Source organism: Psammomys obesus, unplaced genomic scaffold (genome assembly GCF_907164565.1).
Source record: "Psammomys obesus unplaced genomic scaffold, mPsaObe1.curated_primary_1811, whole genome shotgun sequence".
In the NCBI taxonomy this organism is placed as follows: domain Eukaryota; kingdom Metazoa; phylum Chordata; class Mammalia; order Rodentia; family Muridae; genus Psammomys; species Psammomys obesus.
The window spans coordinates 19,679,177-19,700,942 of record NW_026585797.1 but is presented as its reverse complement, the minus strand read 5'-3'; the positions used below and the strand labels follow the sequence as shown (position 1 = coordinate 19,700,942).

At 40.4% G+C, this 21,766-nt stretch overlaps 1 protein-coding gene across 2 annotated transcripts in view; it reads left to right on the top strand.

Annotated features, from left to right (window-relative positions):
* Enpp1 (ectonucleotide pyrophosphatase/phosphodiesterase 1) overlaps positions 1–19,929 on the top strand; it is a 62,621-nt gene extending 42,692 nt beyond the window's left edge. Inside the window, exons 13-25 of one of the 2 annotated variants that reach the window (XM_055599445.1) lie at positions 397–528; positions 2,943–2,974; positions 3,512–3,639; positions 4,827–4,896; positions 5,581–5,668; positions 7,310–7,476; positions 8,284–8,335; positions 10,372–10,523; positions 12,003–12,132; positions 13,254–13,334; positions 14,100–14,232; positions 15,832–15,994; positions 18,602–19,929. In XM_055599445.1, coding sequence (XP_055455420.1) covers positions 397–528; positions 2,943–2,974; positions 3,512–3,639; positions 4,827–4,896; positions 5,581–5,668; positions 7,310–7,476; positions 8,284–8,335; positions 10,372–10,523; positions 12,003–12,132; positions 13,254–13,334; positions 14,100–14,232; positions 15,832–15,994; positions 18,602–18,772 — 1,499 coding nt within the window. In that variant the 3' untranslated portion in view covers positions 18,773–19,929. Of the gene's footprint in view, positions 1–396; positions 529–2,942; positions 2,975–3,511; positions 3,640–4,826; positions 4,897–5,580; positions 5,669–7,309; positions 7,477–8,283; positions 8,336–10,368; positions 10,524–12,002; positions 12,133–13,253; positions 13,335–14,099; positions 14,233–15,831; positions 15,995–18,601 lie in introns of both variants that reach the window. The other variant, XM_055599444.1, reaches the window with a different exon arrangement.
* The last annotated feature ends 1,837 nt before the right edge of the window (positions 19,930–21,766 follow it).

Genomic DNA, 21,766 nt, shown 5'->3' with positions numbered 1-21,766 from the left:
ACACACACACACACACACACACACAAAATCCTGTTGGCACACACACATACACACAATTTTAAAAAGAGAAAAACAGTGAAAATGTTTTTCTGCATCTATTAAGGTCTGCATCTATTAAGACACAAAATGTCAACTATTATGAGTTCAACTATTATGAGTCCTAAATTCTATGTGTGTAGATAATCATTAAATTCTGGAAGTGTCAATTGCCTGAGGCAGGTAGATCTCCGTGAGATTGAGGCTAGCCTGCTCTACGCAGTGAGTTCCGAGGCTAACTCCAGACACCCGGTCTCAACAAAAGAATAAGAAAGGAGCAAGAACTGATTCTGGAAGTGAAAGAAATCAAGCTTTGTGTTTTACTTTCTTTAGTCACGTTCTGCGATTTACTCCTCCCAGGCATGGAACAGGGCAGTTGTAAGAAGTATGTGTACCTGAATAAGTATTTGGGGGATGTGAACAATGTCAAAGTTGTCTATGGACCTGCTGCTCGACTGAGACCTTCCGACGTTCCAGAGAAGTACTATTCATGTGAGTGAGGCTGTTTGCTAACTGCAGCTATCACTAGAAAAAATGCATTCCTCTGCATCGATCTATGTCAGCCATAGGAAAGCATGACTGAATCTCCATGCAGCCTTTCTGTACTTAAGTGAGTTTCATCGGAGTGACAATAGTTTAACCACTTCCCAATGTCCTTTTCTGGACTAAAGAAAACTTGGTGATCTTAATGTTATTTCATATTAAAATTTATGGTTTGGTTTGCTTATTAAGGTTCATACACTGTTAGTGAGAAAAATTTGAGTACATTTTTAAAGGTTAAATAATTAATGACATCCTATTAATATAACTCACATTTTAGAATAATATTATATTATGAAGAGCAACTCAGCAGAAATTATTCATTCTGTACACAATCAATTTCTTGACTAAGAAATGATTTCCTTAAACAATTTCCCAAAGCAATCACACACATCTTTTGCATAGAAAAAGACAAGTAATTTTATCTTTTCTCCTGACCACATTGGAACACCAAACCACCAAGACATAATTAAAAATATATATTATTCTGCAGATCAAGCTCACTTCATAACTGCCCCCTTTTGATTTCCATCTTTGGTTTTATTTATCTGTTTTATATAATTAGTTTTGCAATGGAAATATAAATGTGCATGTCAAAATTGTGTTAGGTTTGGGTTCTGCAATGAAATCAATTTCAGTAGAGATTGTTGGACGTTTTCTTGTCACTAGTCTCTAATTGATACAATATAATAATTAGATGCAGACAACTTGCATTGTGTTAGGCATTGTAGTGTACAAGGAGGTCTTTCCTCTCTTCCTCAAGCTTCCAGAGACTGAATTAACACCTACACCATAGGCTGGGCTCTTCTCTGACTAGCTCATTACTTAAAATAACCCATTATAATAATTTACATTTTGCCACGTGTCTGATTACCTGAGCTCAGTTACCATGCATCCTTCCTCCTCACATTTTTTCAGTTGTAATCTCACGTACCTGGCTCTATCCCAGAATCTTTTCTGCCTGCCGAATATACCACCTATTTCCTGCCTCAGACACAGGCCGTAGGTTTTTTTTTTTTAACTGACAGGTGTTGTATCTTTACTACACAAGAGATTCCTTTTACATTATAGTAATGCAGAGATGAGTTGAAATGTACAGAAAGATTATATAAGTTATGTGCAAAGATTTGGACATCTGAGGATTCCAATATCTCTGGGAAGGCCCTAGAAACATTTCTCATGGATACTGGGGCATGACTGTGCCTGGTTAGTAACGTGTTGGAAGACACGTAGACTGACATTCCTGGGTGACATTTGGCATTTGGGTGGCTGAGATTAACATATAGACTGATATTCCTGAGTGGTGTTTGGCATATGGCTGAGCTGTAGCTTCAACTTCATTCCTATTAGTGCTTCAGATTTCCCAAATTAAAGCAAAAGTTGCATATCAATTTGTCTATGTTCATGAAATACGGATTCTTTTGTGTGGATAGTTTTCTCAAATTATTCAACTAAATACAGAATCAAGGGGAATTTTAGAAAACTAGACAACTACAGATAGGCAGCACGAAAAACACCAGGCAAGTCTAATGAATTTGGAGTATAAATCCAGCTTTTACACTAATCTACTGTCTTCTCATTTCTGTCTCTTTCATTTGACAGTTCTAGACTTTTAACTTAATTCTGACATAAGCAAAGAAAAGAAGCCATTTCCTTCTCTTCATCATAACTCATTTCTTCTCTTTAGAGACAGCTTGTTAAGTTTGGAATATATCTTCCTGAGTACTTTTTGTAATGTGTCAAAGCATGTTTTTATTATTATACAGTGAAGTTATGCTAGGTCTGTGCGGGCTGGTACACAGATGGAGGTTTGGATAGATCAGTGCTTGGATGGATGGACAAGCAGATGAAGAGTCAGATAGATGAATGGCCAAGTGTATGGACCACAGATAGAGGGGTAGACAGGTAGCATAACAGTGTGACACTGTTTCTCGACCATCATGACAGAGCGGAAGCTAAGGACGTGTCTGTTCTTGTCAATGTCCATGCAGTGATGTGATGAGCAAGCTGTTTGAAATCAGCTTTGGGGCTGGTGACACAGCTCCACTGGGAGAGAGCTTGCTGAGTTTGCATGCAACCCTGGGTTTGATTGCAAGTACCACACAAATTGGGCATGGTGGAATGTTGCCTGTAGTCCCAGAGTTGCAGACGGGAGGATTAGAAGTTCACAGACATCCTCAGCTACATAGTGAGTTTGAGGCTGACCTGTTGACACGAGATCATGTTTGCTCAAAAAAAGAATAAAAATATGCTTTGGTATTTTATTAGTGAGTGAGTGTAACAATGTAAGACTTTATACCTTATCTTATTTGTATGTTTCATTGTAGCCTATCATTAGCTATTAACTCTTTTGTTTGTTCCTTTAGTTAATTATGAAAGCGTGGCAAAAAATCTTTCCGTGAGTATCTTAATATTTCATTTATTTAATTGTTGCTGTTTTTGCTAATATACATGACAGGTCATAGTATCCCAGTGAGCTGCATGTCCTTAATCTTTTTTTTTTTTTGGTTTATACTAATTATTATTTATTATTTTAAAAATACAATCTTTGTCCTAATGCTGAGTTTTACATATATTATATTTCATATGTGATACACTTTAGAGAATTGAAGAATTTTGTATGGTTGCATTTAATGAGGCAAGTGAAATAAATACATCAGTTGTAACCCCACTGTGACCTAGTGACACGCTAAGAGTCCTAAGACCTTTGTTCAGTAGTCATTATAATACCCAGCAAAAATTGCAGCTACCGTTCACATTCTGTGACTAGCAAGAACCATCAGTTTCCTACCTGCACCTCTGTCTTCCAGAGAGGCTGGTAAAATGTCTGTGAGTAAAGTCTATCTGAGTTTAAGGGATTTTCAAGGACTATTTATACTCCAGGTGATATGAGAGTAATGGTTTTGCTTTGTTTTGTTGTCTTTTTCCACATCAGTGCCGGGAACCAAACCAGCACTTCAGGCCTTACCTGAAACACTTCTTACCCAAGCGCTTACACTTTGCTAAAAGCGAAAGGATCGAGCCACTGACGTTCTATTTGGACCCTCAGTGGCAACTTGCATTGTAAGTTATGAACCCATCCTGGGCACACTCAGCCTGATGTCATCTCCACTCAAGGGGAAGACTGGCCCCTGTCTAACATTGCATGTGAGATGTTCTTCGCTGTAACTTCGCTGTAACCTCTAAACATCTTGAATTGGATAATTCTTTTCGTTGTGAGCTGCTCAGCAAATTTTTTGAAAATTGACAGGACTCTGCACTTGGTTTTAACATTCTTTCTCTACTTATGACACTGTAATGCTTCCAGACACTAGTGAAAATCTCCCGGGGAGAAGGGGTCAGTTCTGACTAAGAACCGTGGCTCTGGCCCTCACATCTGTGTCGATTGTTTCTAATAATCTTTATTAGTGTGTTTGTTACCCCCCCACTGCGTCTCTTCTCTATCCTTCCAAGATCGGCATTTGTGAAAGCACTTCACAGCAAGCGTCTTTATGCTACACGGCTGCTCATCTCCATTTTCTTATACCAACCCATCGGGAAATGTCAGCTTGTTGGGGTACTCACCAAAATATTTTCATGGTTAATAATGCCCTTTTCTCAAAGATTGACCATTAAATATTCTGGTAGTCACCTACAAAACCATTGATTGTGACAAATGTCCCTGTCAAAAAATTCCTGAACAGCAAAACACAGGTCAGTCAATACAGTCACACCATTCCCTCTCTATCGGAGAGCTGGGCATTTCGTCCAGAAGATTTATAGTGGGAGGTTTGGTGACTTTCTAAATACTATATATGAGGGCTGAGCATATAGCTCAGTGGTAAATCACTTGCCTAGCACATCCAAGGCCCTGGGTTCAATCCCCAGTACCTTCAACAAGAGCAAAATACTGCATTTGAGCATCATTAAAAGCTGCATTGTTCTTGGGGTTTTACAAATGCAAGAAATGTTGAAACCGAGTGGAGTGACAATGAATTCTTTGTAGTCGTAGCTGTGTCGTCACAGCACAGCCAGCGGTTCAAGACCCTCTGTCACCATGCTAAGGCTTGGTCACCTCTGCCTTTTGTTTTATGAACACATGAGTTCCAAGCAAAAGAGTATAAAGGATAAAAATCAGGAGTTTCAGAGTGAGGTGGTTTTATTTAGTTTATGTTGATTTAACAGTAGCCACTTGTTCTTTAGGAAGGAAATGGTGTGGTTTTGTCCAGTGACTAGAATTATATTACTAATTTACATATGTCAAAATTTAGGAATCCATCAGAAAGGAAATATTGTGGAAGTGGATTTCATGGCTCTGACAACCTGTTTTCAAATATGCAAGTGAGTAAACCTTTGGTACTTTATTGATAGGATTAATCTGAAGAAAGCTAGATAAATAAAATCTGAGTCTTAAAAAACAAACTGGATGTGTAGTGAACGAGAGTTATTGAGTGTTGTTCTTTGGGAAGAATTAAAGAGTTTGCGAGTAGTTTGTATTTGTGTTTCTGTAGATATGTGATTTATTGGCCGCCTTCCTAAGTTAATAGTCATTTTGAATGTATCTGTGTTCTCTGAACCATTTTGGCTCACAGTAAAAGTCAGTGATTTGATTGATGCAAGGTTATTATGTTTCTGACCTGAAAGGAGGTGGCACCTGGCATTTGCTTGGCACTTTAATTCTTTTTCTGAATACAGTTGTGGTAATGACTGAATTTTCTCTCCATAGCACTTTGTGAGGTGAGCAGTGTAAAGGGTTTGTCCCATTTCATCATTCTGTTCGGATCATCAAGCCAAAAATGATAGTAAAAGAAATAGTCTAGATATCTTTAAGTTGTATAGACAGTGACAATTAAAACAGTACCCTAGTCAGCCCCTGAGCGTGGTGCTTCCCTTTTATCTTACATGGCAACTATAAACATACTTGTGTGAACATAGATGTGTGCAATGCAGACATTATAGCATTTTGACCAGCTACATGCATAACTGAATTAAACGGGTAATCTTCTACCTTTCTGGCAAATCCAGGCTCTCTTTATTGGCTATGGACCTGCCTTCAAGCACGGCACTGAAGTTGACTCCTTTGAGAATATTGAAGTCTATAACTTAATGTGTGGTAAGTGTGAGCAGCACCCACATATCCCGTCCACTGAAGATAGGCGCAGGAGGGCACACAGAGAGCCTATGTTTCCGTGTCCTTTCTCCTGACGGAGGCCCCTGGGAGGCTGTCATTTATACCGTACATGATCAAAGTCCGACACTCAGAGACTCGGGCTCAATGTTACGACATTTGACTCAGCAGTGACGGGGACCTCTGAGAAGAGTCTGGGGCAGTGATACACTGTGTGGATAACACAGGTGGCTCTGACATCAACGCTAGCTGAACAGATGGCAAAGCCAAGAGAAATGAAGGGGGACTCGGGATGAGTGTTGACTTACGGTGGAATTTTGCATTTTAAGTGTTATTCCTTTTCTGAATAAGGGATTTATTGCTTATTTTTTTTGTTTGTGTTTCTGTATATGTGCATATGTGAATGTATGCCGTGTGTGTGTGTGTGTGTGTGTGTGTGTGTGTGTGTGTGTGTATGTGTGTGTGGGTGTGTGCCCACGGAGGCCACCAGAAGGCATCCCATCTCGCAGAGCCAGTGGTTGTGGGTTACCTGATTTGGGCACTGGAGACTGAGCTTGGGTTCTCTGGAGAAACTGTAAAGTGCTCTTAACAGCTAAGCCAGCTCTCCAGGCCCAGATTTTTTTTTTTTTCTTGATGGTCATCTTCAAAACCTTAGCTATGTCATGTGTTTCTTCTCAAGAGAGCTCATAAACTTGAGTTTATCACTCATTTACAGCAATATCTTATATAAAGTAAGTGCTTTATGATGCAAATATCTGTTGTTATGCGTTCATGAGTCTTAGATTCAAACACGGCTGTATTTGAATTCTAAACCCACCATGTGATAACTTAGGTAAAACCCATTGAGCACTTACCTACCAAATATTGGTGATAATTTACTCAGTTATGCTGAGAACTAAACTAAATTAAAGAATACCAACACAGCTATTTGTGTGGACCTTCCTTCAACACAGGCTAACTGTATTTATTATCCACTCAAAGTTAGAAGGTTTTGTGGGAAAGTGCAGCATATATGTTCCTCTTTGTGTTAAGAACAACAAATTCTGGCCAGAGGGATGGATCAGAGGCTAGGATTCATTACTACTCATACAGAAGACCTGAATTTGGATCCCAGCATCCATGTTGGGTGGCTTACAGCTGCCTCTAGCTCTAGCTCTTGTGGGATAGGACGCCTTCGCCGTCTGTTGTCACAGCACTCGTGTGTGCATACTTACATAGAGCCACACATACATATGATTAAAATAGTTTTTTTTGCTTGTTTGTTGAGACAAGATTTTGTTATATAGTCCTGGCTGTCCTGGAACTCGCTGTATAGAACAGCTTACAACAATATCTAACTGGAGCTGCAGGGGTCCATCACCCTCTTCAGGCCTCTACAGGCACCTTTACACGCATGTACACGCACACACACAATTTTTAAAGAATAATTTAGAAAATTGTGTATGGCTCAAAGAACCACAGATGGCTATACTTCAACGTCAAGTATATTCTATCTTCATTCTAGTTAAACAGAAAAAGAATCAAATACATCGGATTTAAAGCAGTAAAATGAAACTCATGGTACAAATTGATTTGTTTGGTCTTGAAACTTCCGACTAACTCTTTACTATTCTTGGAACTACGCAGATTTGTTGGGTTTGATCCCAGCTCCTAATAATGGAAGTCATGGCAGTCTCAACCACCTTCTGAAGAAACCCGTTTATACCCCAAGTCATCCCAAAGAAGAGAGCTCTGTGTCCCATTGTCCAATCAAATCAGTAGCCGATAACCTCAGCTGCACATGTGATCCCTGGGTAGGTAGGCTGCAGACCTTAGCAGCTTAACATTGCGTGTGTGCATGCACGTCTCTCTCTTTGTGCGTGTGTATACAGAATGTGCTATGGAAACAGCTAAGATGAAATTAAAATGTCCAAGTTGGATGTAATATGTTTATTAAGCATCTGTACATTTGCTTTTAACTCTTGAGAACACATGAAGACCATTTATTAGCCATTTCCCCAATGTAGCTTCTGCATTTTGAGCTGTTTTTATCTCTGGGTGTCGTGACCCCTTGGGGGTAGGTAGGGTGAATTCTAAAGAATTCCTTGAGCGGAGTAAACCCATCTTACTGACTGTTCCTTCTTTAATATAAACCACAGCCTACTGCAGACTTGGGGGGGGATATTCTTCATTCAAATGGATTTAACACATGGGTTCATTTCCATTAGCCGTAAGTCTCCTAAACACGGTGTGGCTATCATGTCTTAGTTGTAAAAGTACCCACCAATCTATGAACCAAATGCACAACGTTTATAAAGTCGGTAGTTAGAGCTTATATATTTTTATGCTTTCTCTTTTGATTTCGACTTGGCGTAGTGAGCAGAGTTGTAAAACAGATTTACAGTTTCAATTGCTGGAAGTGATTTTGTCATTCTGCACCTGTTGCTGCTCCTCTTTTACCCCTCCTTGTTGAAGGAAAGAAACCTCTCACTTACAAAATACTTGCTAAATTTTCTTTTTTTTTGTTTCTTCTTGGATTAGTTAAGCTACAGAAAGGATATAGTATGTAATTAAAGCATGTCTTCTTAATCCTTAAAATTTATTTTATAAACTTCTTGTAGATTGAGCCAATCGCGAACTTTGAGGAATATTTTAATCAGACCGTGGAAAATGGTAAGGCTTGTTCTACTCAGATCCAAAATGTAGAAACAGGTCCTGCTTTATTTAAGATTTGGAGAATTGTTCAGGGAGTTTTTTCCAAAGAACCAATGAAATAAGGAAACAGGGAGCCATTTGATGGGGCATAGAATCTTCTCTGCCAGATATTCTAGCCTGTTAGTCATAAGACAGGAAATGTCATTTTACAGTGAAAAGGTGTACACCCTGTTTTGTGAAAACCATGTTAAAAGTGTCTCGAAATTTTCAAACGTTTTATAGGTTTTTAAGACATCTTAGATTTCCACTTGAGATACCTAGTAAATTTCGGTCTCCTTAGTTGTTAATTAATTGTAAGGAGTTATAGGTTGATTTATCTCTCTAACGTTACTTCCTCATAACTTTTAAGTTAATTAATTTTTAAAATTTGTTCTTCTCTCATACCCCACAACTTTTAGTGAAGGTGATGGCTTTGTAGGCGACAGATGCAGCATTTCCTAACTGTGACCTGGGCGGTCAGAGTCACTTTGCTGCCATCTCTTCTCTTCAAATGATTTTGTTGATACTTTCTCCTGGCTGGGGCAAAGTGGTGAATGCTGCATTAATCCTTCTTGAGGTGGTCTTTGTGGGATAGCTCTTGTAAACTGTTGGAATTGGGGAATTCTTTCATTCCCAAGGTGGTCCAATATGTGTTAAAGGCTGACACCTTAAGATCACGCTGGAGCTGAGTTCATGGGCTCTGGAGCAACAGGATGGGGAAAGCATTTATTCCCTGCAAACTTCTGATTCCCCATCTGTGAAACAGGTGTATGTCCTTACTCTTAAGAAGATGTAGGCAACAGAATGAAAACAGTTCTTCAATGCACCCGACCCTTAGAAAAAGGCCATTAGGCTACTGTCTACCGTTTCATTTCAGTTAGTTCTTCTTGGTGTTTTTCTTCTAAATATCCACATGTTTTCTTCACTTACTAATCACTTAATTAAGGGCGATTAAAATAATGTGAAAGAACTTCAGGGGCCTTGTGATGTAGTTCAATGGGTTGATTGCTTGCCAGCATGCGTGAAGTCCTGGGCTCAGTCAGCCAGCACCACTAAGAATTAGGTATGGTGTCATGCCCCTGTAATGCCAGGACTCAGAAATCAGAAGAAGGGGGATCAGATGCTCAAGGTCAACCTTGACTACACACTGACTTTGAGACCAACCTGGGCTACCTAAGACTTTGTTGCAAAAAGATTTATTTATTTATTTATTTATTTATTTAGTAGTGTAAGTCCTCGTTAACAAGATACCTTAGTAATTCAAGCTAGTATCCTCTTGTGATACTTTTATAGAACATTGATATCCCAGTAAAAAAAAAAAAAGGCAAAGTTTCAGGGTTTCACATTTGTGTGTGTTTCTGTACTCTATGGTACGTGTGATGTATTTATGGTGAAGAGCTAATTTCTACGTACGCTTTGTATTTCGTGTTATTAATAATACGGCAGTTACTCTTTAACCAGCTATTTAACCAAGTGACACATGGAGAGTACGATTTCTTAATTAACCTAGAGCACAATCCTGAGCAATAATTACTCCATCCTAAACTTCCAAGCTGGCCTCGTTTCTCCCATTCAGACTTCCTAGTCTTTGTAATCATCTCCCATCTCTGGTCCATTCCTCCTGATACTTCTTGGTCCTCTCCTCATGGCTCCATTTCCCTCTTCCTCTCTTTCTCCTCCCTTCACTGGACCTGGACATCTCACCGTATGCTCTGTATTGTTCAGCATTGGCTGGTTGGCGTTTTATTGGCGAAACAGAGAATAAATGGTGGGCATGTTTTCACACACTTGAGACAGGAGATACTTAGGATAAGCTTCACAATGCAATATCTGGATTAAAACCAGATAGTGGGGTAGAGAAATCAGCATGTGAATGAACAAGGGTGAACTGTACACAGTCCACAAGAACATCATGCCAACAATGCTTAAAACAGGAGAGGGTTAGATGGGTTTTCCATGGTGTAGCACCAAATAATGTAAAGCATGGTTTCCTTCCCCCTTTATGACCCAAGTAGGAGATATTGTCTTCAGTAGTATACCCTATGGAAGGCCCCGGATTCTGCAGAAGAAGCACAGCATCTGCCTTCTTTACCAGCAACAGTTTGTGAATGGATACAGCCAGGACCTCCTCATGCCTCTCTGGACGTCTTACACCTTCCTCTGTAATGCAAGTACCTGTCACCTCTTCAACTATGTGGGAAGCAGTTTATGGGGATTCATCTGTTACCTCTTCCTGAAGGAAGAAGGGAGTGGAGTTCAGGAATTAGGGTGCAGGTTTAGGTCTGCCACTATTTATCTGTGCAGCTGGGTGACTCAGAATAAACTCAGTAACACATGCCCTTTTTCCTTCTTTGAATCTCCCAACCCCCATGCTTCTTTCTATGTTTTGTTTGGTTTTGGTTTTTTAAGACAGGGTTTCTTTATGTAGCCCTGGCTGTTCTGTAATTCACTCTGTAGATCAGGCTGTTCTCAAACTCGGAGATCTGCCTACTTCTGCCACCCAAGTGCTAGGCTTAAAGGCATGTGCCATCACACCAGGGTACAACCCTATTTTTAATAACATGTGACTCTGATTTGTAATCTTAGGAAATCAGGTTGGCAGTCAGTCACAATTAATCTTCTCTAAATGAATGGCCACCTGAGCGCATGGCTTGTCCCCAACTGGCCAAATTTAAGGAGACCATTAGAGGCCAGTCCCATCACTGCCTCCTGTCTGCCTGAGGACCCCAGCCTAGAAAGTCCAGGCATTTGCTTCTTCTCTGCTCTCACCAACAACAGAGCAGCAGGGCCTTGAAGAGAGCATGCACACAAATTGCAGCACATTTCCACCCTCCCTCACTCCAGCTCCAGCCCTGGGGTGCTTAGATGGAAGGAAGGAGAGTGGATATAAAGACAGTAAGGGACTGAAGAGGGCTCCACTGAGAAAAGCACCTAAACTTAGGAAACCTAGTGCTGATCCTCTCTGTGGCTCCTAAATAAAGAGATAGGGATGCGATCATTTTGTTTGTTTGTTTGTTTTGTTTTTGTTGTTGTTGTTTTTTTATAGATCTTCACACCTATGCAAAATTTCTTTGAGCATTTAAAAAAAATTTGAAGGTCACTTTCAGTCAGTTTCTGCCCTTCGTAGTGTGTCGTATTCGCCGTGTTTGGAGCACGCTGTCATTTATTCATTTATTGCTGCCTACTACTGTAATTTCAGAGGGTCATTGACTCTGTTTGATTTTGGTTTTCTTATCCAAGCAAAGCTCTGTATGGTCACTTTTGTCGCAACCCCTGTGGGTCTTACCTCTGAGGGTCCTTGGTGGCTTTCCTCTTGCTCTCTCTCTCTCAGCAACTTTTGCCTGTGTCTTTTGCAATGGAAGGCGCAGTAGACTTTCTAGAAACTGACATGTTAGCTCATACAGTGTTTAAAACCATCTGAACAAAAAATAAAGCCATCACAGCAGAAGATATTTGCACATGAAGAGATCAATAGTATTCCCATTGTAGAGAGCATTTGTGTTTTAGTTAGAAAACATCCATAGGGAAATGGGAAGCTAGAGAGGGTTGCGACTCCACACTTGGGCCACCGTGCAGCTTTAATTCCTTAGCTTCCTTCTCTGCTCCCCGTGGGCCACCTGCTGACTTGTCACCATCTATTCTTCAGGACCATTTCTCCAAAGAGGACTTCTCCAACTGTTTATACCAGGACCTGCGGATTCCTCTTAGCCTCTTCCACAAATGTTCCTTTCATAAAAGCAGTTCTAAGCTAAGCTTTGGGTTCCTCGCTCCACCCAGTAAGTAGCTTCCCACTTCTGCCCCGCAGCTTGCCCATTCCTCAGCGTCTCTCTTTGCACACATGCGAGTCTCTCATGGGTCTTCGGGTGTAACTCCTTGCTAGAGAACTTACCTAGCCTTGTGGGAGTCCCTGGGCCAAGCGTCAGCATCAAATTATTAAGAGCAGTAATGGAAGTAATAAAATAAATTAGTGAGGGATATCTTTGGTGAATTCCGTGACGTTGTGTGGAGCCTGTTTCATTTATTAGTGAAAATCTTACGTAATTGGGGAGACATCACATTGGTGTAAGGCTTGAGTGTGTGACTTTTTGTGTGTTGTGTGTTTGGGGAGTTATTGACCTGGTGCAAATACTTTGGGTAGGAGACCGCCTTTTTCCAGCCTTTCCCTGAAAACTCGGTGGGAGTGAAAGACTGAGTCCAGTTCTTAGGAAGCAGCTCGGTTCCCATGAAGGTGACTGATGAGGGAAGTAGGTAAAGGCTTGCTTGTGCGTTGCTGCAGAGCTTCCAGAACAGCCTTTTGAAGGGGTGGCTTCATTTCTAAGGTGCTAGGTCTGTATGCCAATGAGAAGCCTTTTAAAGGCCAGCCTTACAAGGCAAAAATCAGGAGGCCTGGGGTGTCCCAGCCCTCAGCCTCCAGTCCGGCCCCCAGCAACTATCTGCAGACAAACCTTGGCCATTGGAGTGTAAAAGCTAGCTCACTTTACACAAAGAAGCCTTGTGTGGCTGGCATGCCGGAACAGGCTGCTGGGTTGTTTTCTCTGGGTGGTAGCTGCCATGGTGAAGCCAGAACTTCTGAACTTTCTTCCTTTAACTGTTAAAAAAAAAAAAAAAGTTTAAGAAGGTTATAAACAGAGCACTCTTTCAGCTGAAATAAAACAAAGTAGGTAAAAGTTTGAAAATGTACAGTTCAGGGCTTTCTTATTAAAATTGGTGCTACTTTGTTAAATGAGCAGCACAAAGAAATGAGTTTAAATTTTTATTTTTCTAAGGAACTTGGGCAAATATATTGTTTTCCTTCTCCTAGAACCTGGGCAAGTTTTACAGGCTTCAGGTGACACTCAGCTAATTGTTACTTTTGCTGTATGAAACAATCCTCTTTTTTTTTTTTTTTCCATTACAGGACTAAATAAAATTTCAACTAAAATATATTCTGAAGCATTGCTTACATCTAATATAGTGCCAATGTATCAGAGCTTCCAAGGTAAAAACCTTTAATGATGGCTTCAATATATGTAGATTTAGTTGGTAACAGAGTTTATGGTTTTGGTTAAATGTGTACTTATCAAGTACATTCTTCCAGTATTGGAACTCAAAAAAATTATATAAACACTGAAAGATATATTCTAGTATCTCTTTTCTTTAAATTTAAATGTTATGAATATCTTTGGCAAAGAAAGTATATGGTATTTCCTCAAAAGCTACCTAGTGAATCCAGTAAACTAATATATCAACTTTCATTTGGTTGCTTATATAAGTAAGTTTGGATAATTATTTTTAAAATGAGTAGAGCTCATAGCATCCTTAGCCATTTCAGTGTCTGATTCCTATAAGAATAAATGGGCATTCCTATGTAAACTTATAATACAGAATATCAAAATATACTACATATAATGACATTTTCTTTGATTTGTTGTCTATAATACATGTCTATTTTCAGAGGACAAATTCAGGTATGAATAGTGAGTCTGAATCATTGTTTGTGGTATTGCTTTGGTACTTCATGGTGAACATGATCATTACTCTAGAGTAAATAAGGTGCACATTTCCAAATACAGAAACAGAGTTGACTCCAGTATTTGCCCTTTAGTCCACCTGGAAGCCAAAAGTGAATCATGGGTCTGGGGCTTGGGCCTAAGACTAAAGCCAACTTGACCTAGTCTTTAGCTATTATAAGGACTAACTTTGCTTTGTTCATTAGCTGATCTCACATGATACTCTTTTAATACTGCAACATCTTTTCTTTCAGTTATATGGGAGTACTTTCATGATACCCTATTGCAGAAGTATGCCAAAGAAAGGAATGGCATCAATGTTGTCAGTGGTCCCGTGTTTGACTTTGATTATGATGGTCGTTACGATTCCTTAGAGACTGTGAAACAGTAAGAACATATTTTATACTCTTAAAAGTAGCTAGACCCTCCTGCTCAGATGTAGCCCATAGACAGCTCACTCTCCATGTGGGTACCCGAGTAAGGGGAGCAGGGGCTCTGACATGAACATGGTTGCCAGCTCTTTGATCACCTCCCCCTGGGGCCCCCTTTCTAGGCCACAGAGGAAGAGGATGCAGGCAGTCCTTTTGAGACTTGAAAGGCTAGGGTATGGGGACAGAAGTCCAGAGGGGAGGAATGAGAAGGGACATGAAAATGCGGTGCCTTAAGTCTGATGGCCTTGAGTTAACATCATAGTGCTGATGGACGGGAAGGACCCACCATCTTGAGGAAGCCAGCAATAGATTTGGTTTTATAAGATGAAACGGGGGATGTTTTAGAAACTGGTTGATGGTTTCCATTTTTCTGTGGGAAGGAGGTGAGGGGCAGGGTTCAAACCCAGGGTTTTACACAAGGGAGCCCAGCATCCACCACTGAGCTATGGTACCTCACCCAGGTTGATCTGTATTAAAGCCATATTAACAGCATTTTCTAAAGAAAATTTGCTCCTGCAACCACAAGACAGGTACGAAGACTCTACTGAGATTTTGACCCTAACAGAGAACTCTGACAACAAAACATCTGGGAGCTTGTCAGTTTGTGAAATATATAGTTATTAGCCGTGTTTACTATTTTGGGTTTTTGTTTGATTGTTTGTTTGAGATGGGACTTCTCTATGTAGTCCTAGCTGTCCTGGAACTCACCATGTAGACCAGGCTGGCCTTGAAGTCACAGAGACTTACCCTAGTGCTAGAATTAAAGCTGAGTGCCAGCACACCCAGACAGTTTGGCTATGTCTATTTTTTTTTTTTTTAAATAGCTGGGCTGTGAGCCATGTTGTAGAGAGTGTAGAAGGAACCTTCCAGGCTTCCCACTCACAGCTTTAGCCAGAACTTGTTTTCAGTCCATTTTGTATGTTACGACTCTACACAGGGTCATATTTGGAAAATAGTGATGCCACTACCTTAAATTTTGAAAACCCTCTGACAAATAAGCACAGGTTTAAAAACAGAGGACGTAGCCTTAACGATAGGCCGTGGTTAATTTGTGGTTTTTGTTTTCCAGTAAAAGTGTAGGGATAAAAATGGAAATTCAGGCAAAGAGTCCACATGTTCTCTATGTCCTCCCTAAAGGGCCTGGAAGCAGAGACTTTGGTCCGTTCTCTATGTGTGGCAGGCAAAGGACCATCAATACTAATATAGAATTATTATATTGGTTGTAAGTATTCAAATATACACATATATATATATATGATTCATATACTACATATAAATATTCAGACAATATCTATCTTTATATGTAGTTTGAATACTCTTTAGGTAGAAATGGAAAAACTCAAATTTCAATATAAAAGAGTTAACTGAATATTCTAATTATTAGCATCAATTTGTTGGAATATTGAGGCATCGTGGCCGCTCAATTTTTTATAACATGCTTACCTAACTGAATTTGAATTTTAGATATATTTTCATTAAAAGCAGGTCCTACTGAAGTGCTTATTAAAAGATAGATATTTTTTAATGAAAGTGTGCCTATCGAATATTTTTACAGAAACAGAAGAGTCATCCGCAGTCAGGAAATCCTGATTCCGACTCACTTCTTCATTGTGCTCACTAGCTGCAAAAACCCATCTCAGATTCCCCTGGATTGCACAGAATTAGAGTCTTCAGCCTTCATACTGCCTCACAGGCCTGACAACATCGAGAGCTGCCCGGTGAGTGGCTTCCTCACCTCCCTCACACGCTCACCTGTAAAGCGTGTGTGCCTTCCCTTTCCTCACACTCTGGAAGAAACAGGACTCCTAAGTGTACGTAGGCTTTAGAATCACATGATGGTGTCACATGTAGTCCTTGTATTTCACTATAGCATTATTGTATTAGTTATATTAGTTATTGGGAAAGGGAGAGAGGGAATCTGTGGGCACACACGCCTTGGGTCATCGAGCAGCTGGAGGCCCAGGATGTGTGTGAGGAGTTGATTCTATTTTTCCACCATGTGGGATGCAAGGATTGAACTCAGGCTGCCAGGCTTACTGAAAAATGCCTTTGCCCACTCAGGGTCCATCTCTATGGCCCTTAAATTGATCTTTGAAAATGACACATCTTTGTAGAAGACCACCTTGTCTTTAAAAACATTAAAAACCAGGTCAGAAACTTCTTGTATGGATTAGTTGCTAAAGTCTAGATTGATTTTTTGTAGGAATTTTTTTGTATTCTAACTCCACTGTAATAGATTAGTGTTAAAGTTGTAAGGCAGCATTTTAAATAAGTTTCTACATGTAACTTTATTATGAAAATCTTTTTGAACAATTGTTTATGTTCTTCATCACTTCTTTTCCCCGAGAGATTACATTGTGATTAAATACATCAGTTGCCCAGTATGTCTTAAAAGCCCACAGGAATGATGTAATAAAGACTAACTATTAAGTACGTTCTGGAGCAGACAGCTGAAGCAGTCAGCACAGTGACTGCAGTGAGTAAGGGTCTCCTGTAACAGGAGGTTCAGCGGTCGGACACTGTGCTGTGAGTCAGTGGCGCCGTAAGGGAGCAGGCCCGTTCCTCTCTTACGCCTGCCATGCTTAGCACATGGCTTTGGCCCACGTGAACTGAAAATGGTTCCTACTTTTGAGATTTCACGTTTGAATTCTGCACTAACCTGCCAAAATAAAAAAAGGCAGCCCTAAACTTACTCTTTATCAAAATGATGTTGAGTGGTGTAAGTCAAGCATGGCACCCCTCTTCTACTCTGCCGTTCCCAAAGGAATGCCCTCCTTCATTGATGGAAACGTTGTATTCAGTTCTTTAATGGCAGCATGCTCAGAAGATGCTAAATGTTGGAATGAGCCAGAAAGAGGGCTGTTTAAGGAAACTCACACATAGTTACTGATCCTCTGCTTTGCCTCTGAAGGAGTGATCAAAGATTAGTTGCAGTAGAAGAAACATGGTCTCTGTGCACTTTTTTTTCTCACTCCCATGAATGTTAAAACAAATGGAAACTACCTACTGATGCGGAGTTTGTCGACTCAGCTGCTCCCCCCAAGGCCAGCATAAGGGTTGTGGCCAGGCGTGAACGGAGCATCAGGCTGTACGAAATAGAAGCTTGGTGGGAAATGGGAAGTGGCTGCTCTGCTCTGTGTAGGAAAAGTCTGATATCATTTTCAACTAACAAGGTCCCAAGAATGGGGCTTTTAAAACAATTACATTTTTTTTTTTTTTATAATGTGTGTGTGTAAATGCCACATGGGTCTCAGAGAACAACTTTTAGGAATTGGTTCTTTCCTTTTCCAAAGTTTGCCCTGGGGATTAAACTCATGCAGCCAGGTTTGGCAGCAAGGGACTTTACCTACTGAGCCAGCCACTGGCCCCATTGGCCTTTCTGATATATGGCCTTTCCCATGACCATTTTCAGAAATGCTCGTGGCATATGAATGTATCACTTCTATCCATGTTATGTGATTTAACTCTGATTTTTACTTCCACTGTACAGAATGTCTGCCTTTGGCTCTTTTCTGATCTCATACTATCTAAGTCTTTCCTCTCTTCAGAAATGAGATCACCTTTTATGTATTCTCCAGCCCCATTTCCATGTGGCCATAAAGATAACACATTCTTACAGTAACTATAGTTTATGTAATAGAGTTGCTCACATCTTTACTCTTGATCTTTAAAGTCACCCCAGCACAGGGGCAGGAGAAATGGCTCAGTGGTTAAGAGCACTAGCTGTTTTCCTAGGGCTCCTGAGCTGGATTCTTAGCATATACATGGCTGCTGGCAATCATCTGTAAGTCCAGTTCCAGGAGATCTGACAACTTGTCTATCCTTGTTATAAGAATGGCAAAATACCCATTCTTATAACATTTAAAAATAAATCTCAATTAAAATAGATAGAGAGAGAGAGATAACCCTCCTAGAACAGTATGATAAAGGAGTGCAAATACACTTGTTAAGTGGTTTTCCAATAGGACATTCATACAGTCGGAACTTGAATCCATTTTTTTCCCTTTTCTTTTCTATCATACTATACAATTCCCATTTTCTGGTAGTTTTTAACCTTCCAAAAACAATTATTTTTGCACCTGTGCAATGTGTAACCACCTGTCCTCAGTTTGCTTTCTTTCCCTCAAATTTGAGACATCTAATTCAGCAGACATGCTTGTTGTATGTATTGGAAAAATATGCTACTTAAAAGTGTGGCCTGTGCCTGAAATGGGTCCTGTCACTTCATACCCTGCAACGTCCTAAGTAAATAAACTAGGAGGAGGGGGACCTTACAAGAGAGCGGACTGACTCTGCTGACTTTTCTTCCTCTTCCATCCTCCCAGCACGGGAAGAGGGAATCTTCATGGATTGAAGAGTTGCTGGCGTTGCACAGAGCGAGGGTCACAGACGTCGAGCTCATCACTGGCCTCAGCTTCTACCAGGAGCGACAGGAGTCAGTGTCAGACCTGCTAAGATTGAAAACATATTTGCCAATCTATAGCCAAGAAGACTGATTTATTTTTATTAAAAAAAAAAAAAGCACCATAAATCTTTTTGAGAGAATCTTATATTTTATACAGTCTTCTACACTTTTGCATTGTTCGGGAACTTTCAAATGGAATTAAAACTGGGAATCCTGTGTGATGCCAATGTCTCTGGGCTGCGGGGCGACTCAGCGCATTGGCAGGCCCTCCTGTCCTGTGTCCTGCAGATTTCCTGTGTAAGAATTAGATGCGTTATTAGAACACTTCACACCCAGAAGAGCTCTTGGGTCTTTCTTAAGGGAGAAGAGGCAGCGAACATGGTCTGCAGACCTGATGTTGAATGATGGGTGATAAAACTAAGTAAAGGACTATGGTAGAAAATAGAAAGTGGTTCTGGACTAATTTTTACTTGGAGTTTCAGTTTTCATTAAATTTTCTCATGAGGTCCCATTTCTATCTCTTTTCTGTCTCCTCCTCCAAAAGTCAAATCATCAGTCTTGTGCATTTGAAATAAATTGAGACTGGATCTCTTCAGATTTAGTGGCTCACAAGTTGGACTTTGATGGAAAATTTTTAATGTGAATACAGCTAGCTATTATAAAACTTGTTTTCTACATTTTTACACACATACACATATACACACATACACACACACACACACACACACACACACACACACACACACACACCCCATTACGCTCTTCACTACAAATAAACTAAGACTGAAAAACAGTCCTGAAAATGGTTCTCTCGGGTCATTAAAATTGGGCTTTATTTGGGTGAAACCCCAGAGAACTCATTGGCACTTGCAGAATGACTTTTCTTTTTTCATTGAGAAGAGCGTTTTCTCTGCAAATGGAACCTGCCAGTGGGAGAAGGGCTTTGCCAGGCTTAGCTCTTCAGTTTGAAGCTGTGTAGATCGGAAAAGAATGCGTTGTCACCCATCATTTAACATCTTCACTGTGCATATGACAAATGACCAAATGATGGCAGCTTCTCTTCTGCATTGAGTGTGCCCTTGTTCCAACCTGTGAACCTCCAAAGGCCATGTTAAATTTCAAGTTTCCTGGGTCCATTTTTGATATACTATTAGTCTACCAAAGATTTTCATACATCCTTCATGGGATAATAATTTTCTGTGTTATCCATAAAGATGTTCGAATAATAAAACTTGCAAGAAAAATTTACTTAATAACTTAGAAAGTGTTGTTTTATTTTAGCCCATAGTCTCCAGTGTGTGTATTTTTCAGTCTGTTCTTTCCATGTTCAGGTTTAGTATTATCTGTCATTCTAGTGTTCTGTTTGTTTTTATTTTGCATTTTATCTTGTCCATTCTGCTGTTGAGCCTTCCCACTGGTTTTATGCATAAGCTATTGTTTTACTTCTAAAATGTCATTTATTTTTTTATATCCTCCATTTGCTGAGAATTTTTATTACTTCCATTGAGTATCAACTTTCTTGTTTGTTTCATGTGCGTTTGCAATTGCTCATTGAAGCATTCTTATGATGGCTGTTGTACAGTCCTCACTGGATAATCCCAGGATCCCTTGTGTCAGTGTTTGCATCTAAAGATAGTGTTTTTTTTTTCCTTAACATATTTTTCTGCTTCTGGTGAGTGGTTTTTAGTTAAAACCTGGATACTTTAGGTATTGGGTTTTAAGACTCTGAATCTTGTGTAAATCTTCTCTGGGGTCATCCCGATAGGGATGATAGGGAGCTCTGCCTCCCTATTACAGGCTGTGTCTCGGAGGTGACATACCCCACTTGACTTTCATTGACACTGGGATGAGAGTGGGTCAGCAGGGTGGGACTTGAGCTGGTAGTTCCTTGTTGATGCCTCCAAGGCCGGATGTGAAGAGCACCGCTTACTACTCCTGTCTGATCTTCAGTAATGCTGGCAGCCTGGAGAAAACTTCATTACCACTAGATGGGGATGGAGTTCTCAATTTCCACCTAGCTTTCTGTGCCATGACGGAGGAGCTGGGGAGCTGGGGAGCTGGGCACTGCTTTACAGCTTGCCCAAGGTAAAAGTCTTGGTTCTCCACGCCTTTGCCGGTGTTTCATTGGAGCAGAATAGATTTTGTTTGTGTCCCACTTTGCTCTTTTCTGGTCCTTTGGATGGATGGGGAGATCAGGCCATGTTCTTCCCTCCCATATTCTGGCATGTCCATGTTGCTTCCTTATCATCAAGTCTGAGATAGGTGAGCTTAAGGGGAAACTTGGAACACAGTCCAACCTTATTCTTGAGTGCTGAGGTATGCCTCTCCATTCAGTTCTCCTGGGTTTGTTTTATTCACAATCTAAAGGCTTTGTCTACTTTAGTAGAAGCCTCCCGCAGATTTCTTATATTTTTAAGACACTGATAGTTACACGGCCCCTAGTTGGCCTAAATCTTCCTAGCGGGCTTTCTTAAGAGGATTGGTTCCCACTTTCTGAGCTAGACACCAAAATTGCAAAGAGGAACAGGTAACAATTCCTAGAAAGTCTTGAGGAGACAGACAGCAACAAAAATGTGGGTGGTCCCTAAGGAGTAGGAACTGAGGAACTCTCAGTGAAACCATGAAAGAGATGCTGGATGCTTCTTTTCTTGGTTTTATATACACACACACACACACACACACACACACACACACATAATGCATGTATATATCAATACTACATTTTTTCTGGTAAAGGCTATTGTACAAAATGAACTTTCTTTTAAATCCTGAATTTGGCTTCTGTGTCTTGGGTCAGTACTTCTTAAGTAAAAGTAAATTCCAAAGAAAATGCCCTGTGTAGTCAGTTCCTTCATTGCTGAGAAAGAACTGGGCAAAATTTCTCCATGTTTTCAAGAACCAGAGAAGCAGATGAGAGCATAGAAGATGAAGGCTCAGAGTCCATAGAGTAAGTGGGTCAGAGGCCGGCGGGGGCTGGTTGGCTGGACACGGTGGAGGAAGGTGTGGGGATTTGATGAGACAGGGCAGATGACTGCCTCTCCCAGAGAAGTTTTGTCCCCCTTGACTTCTTTTCTGTTATTAGCCA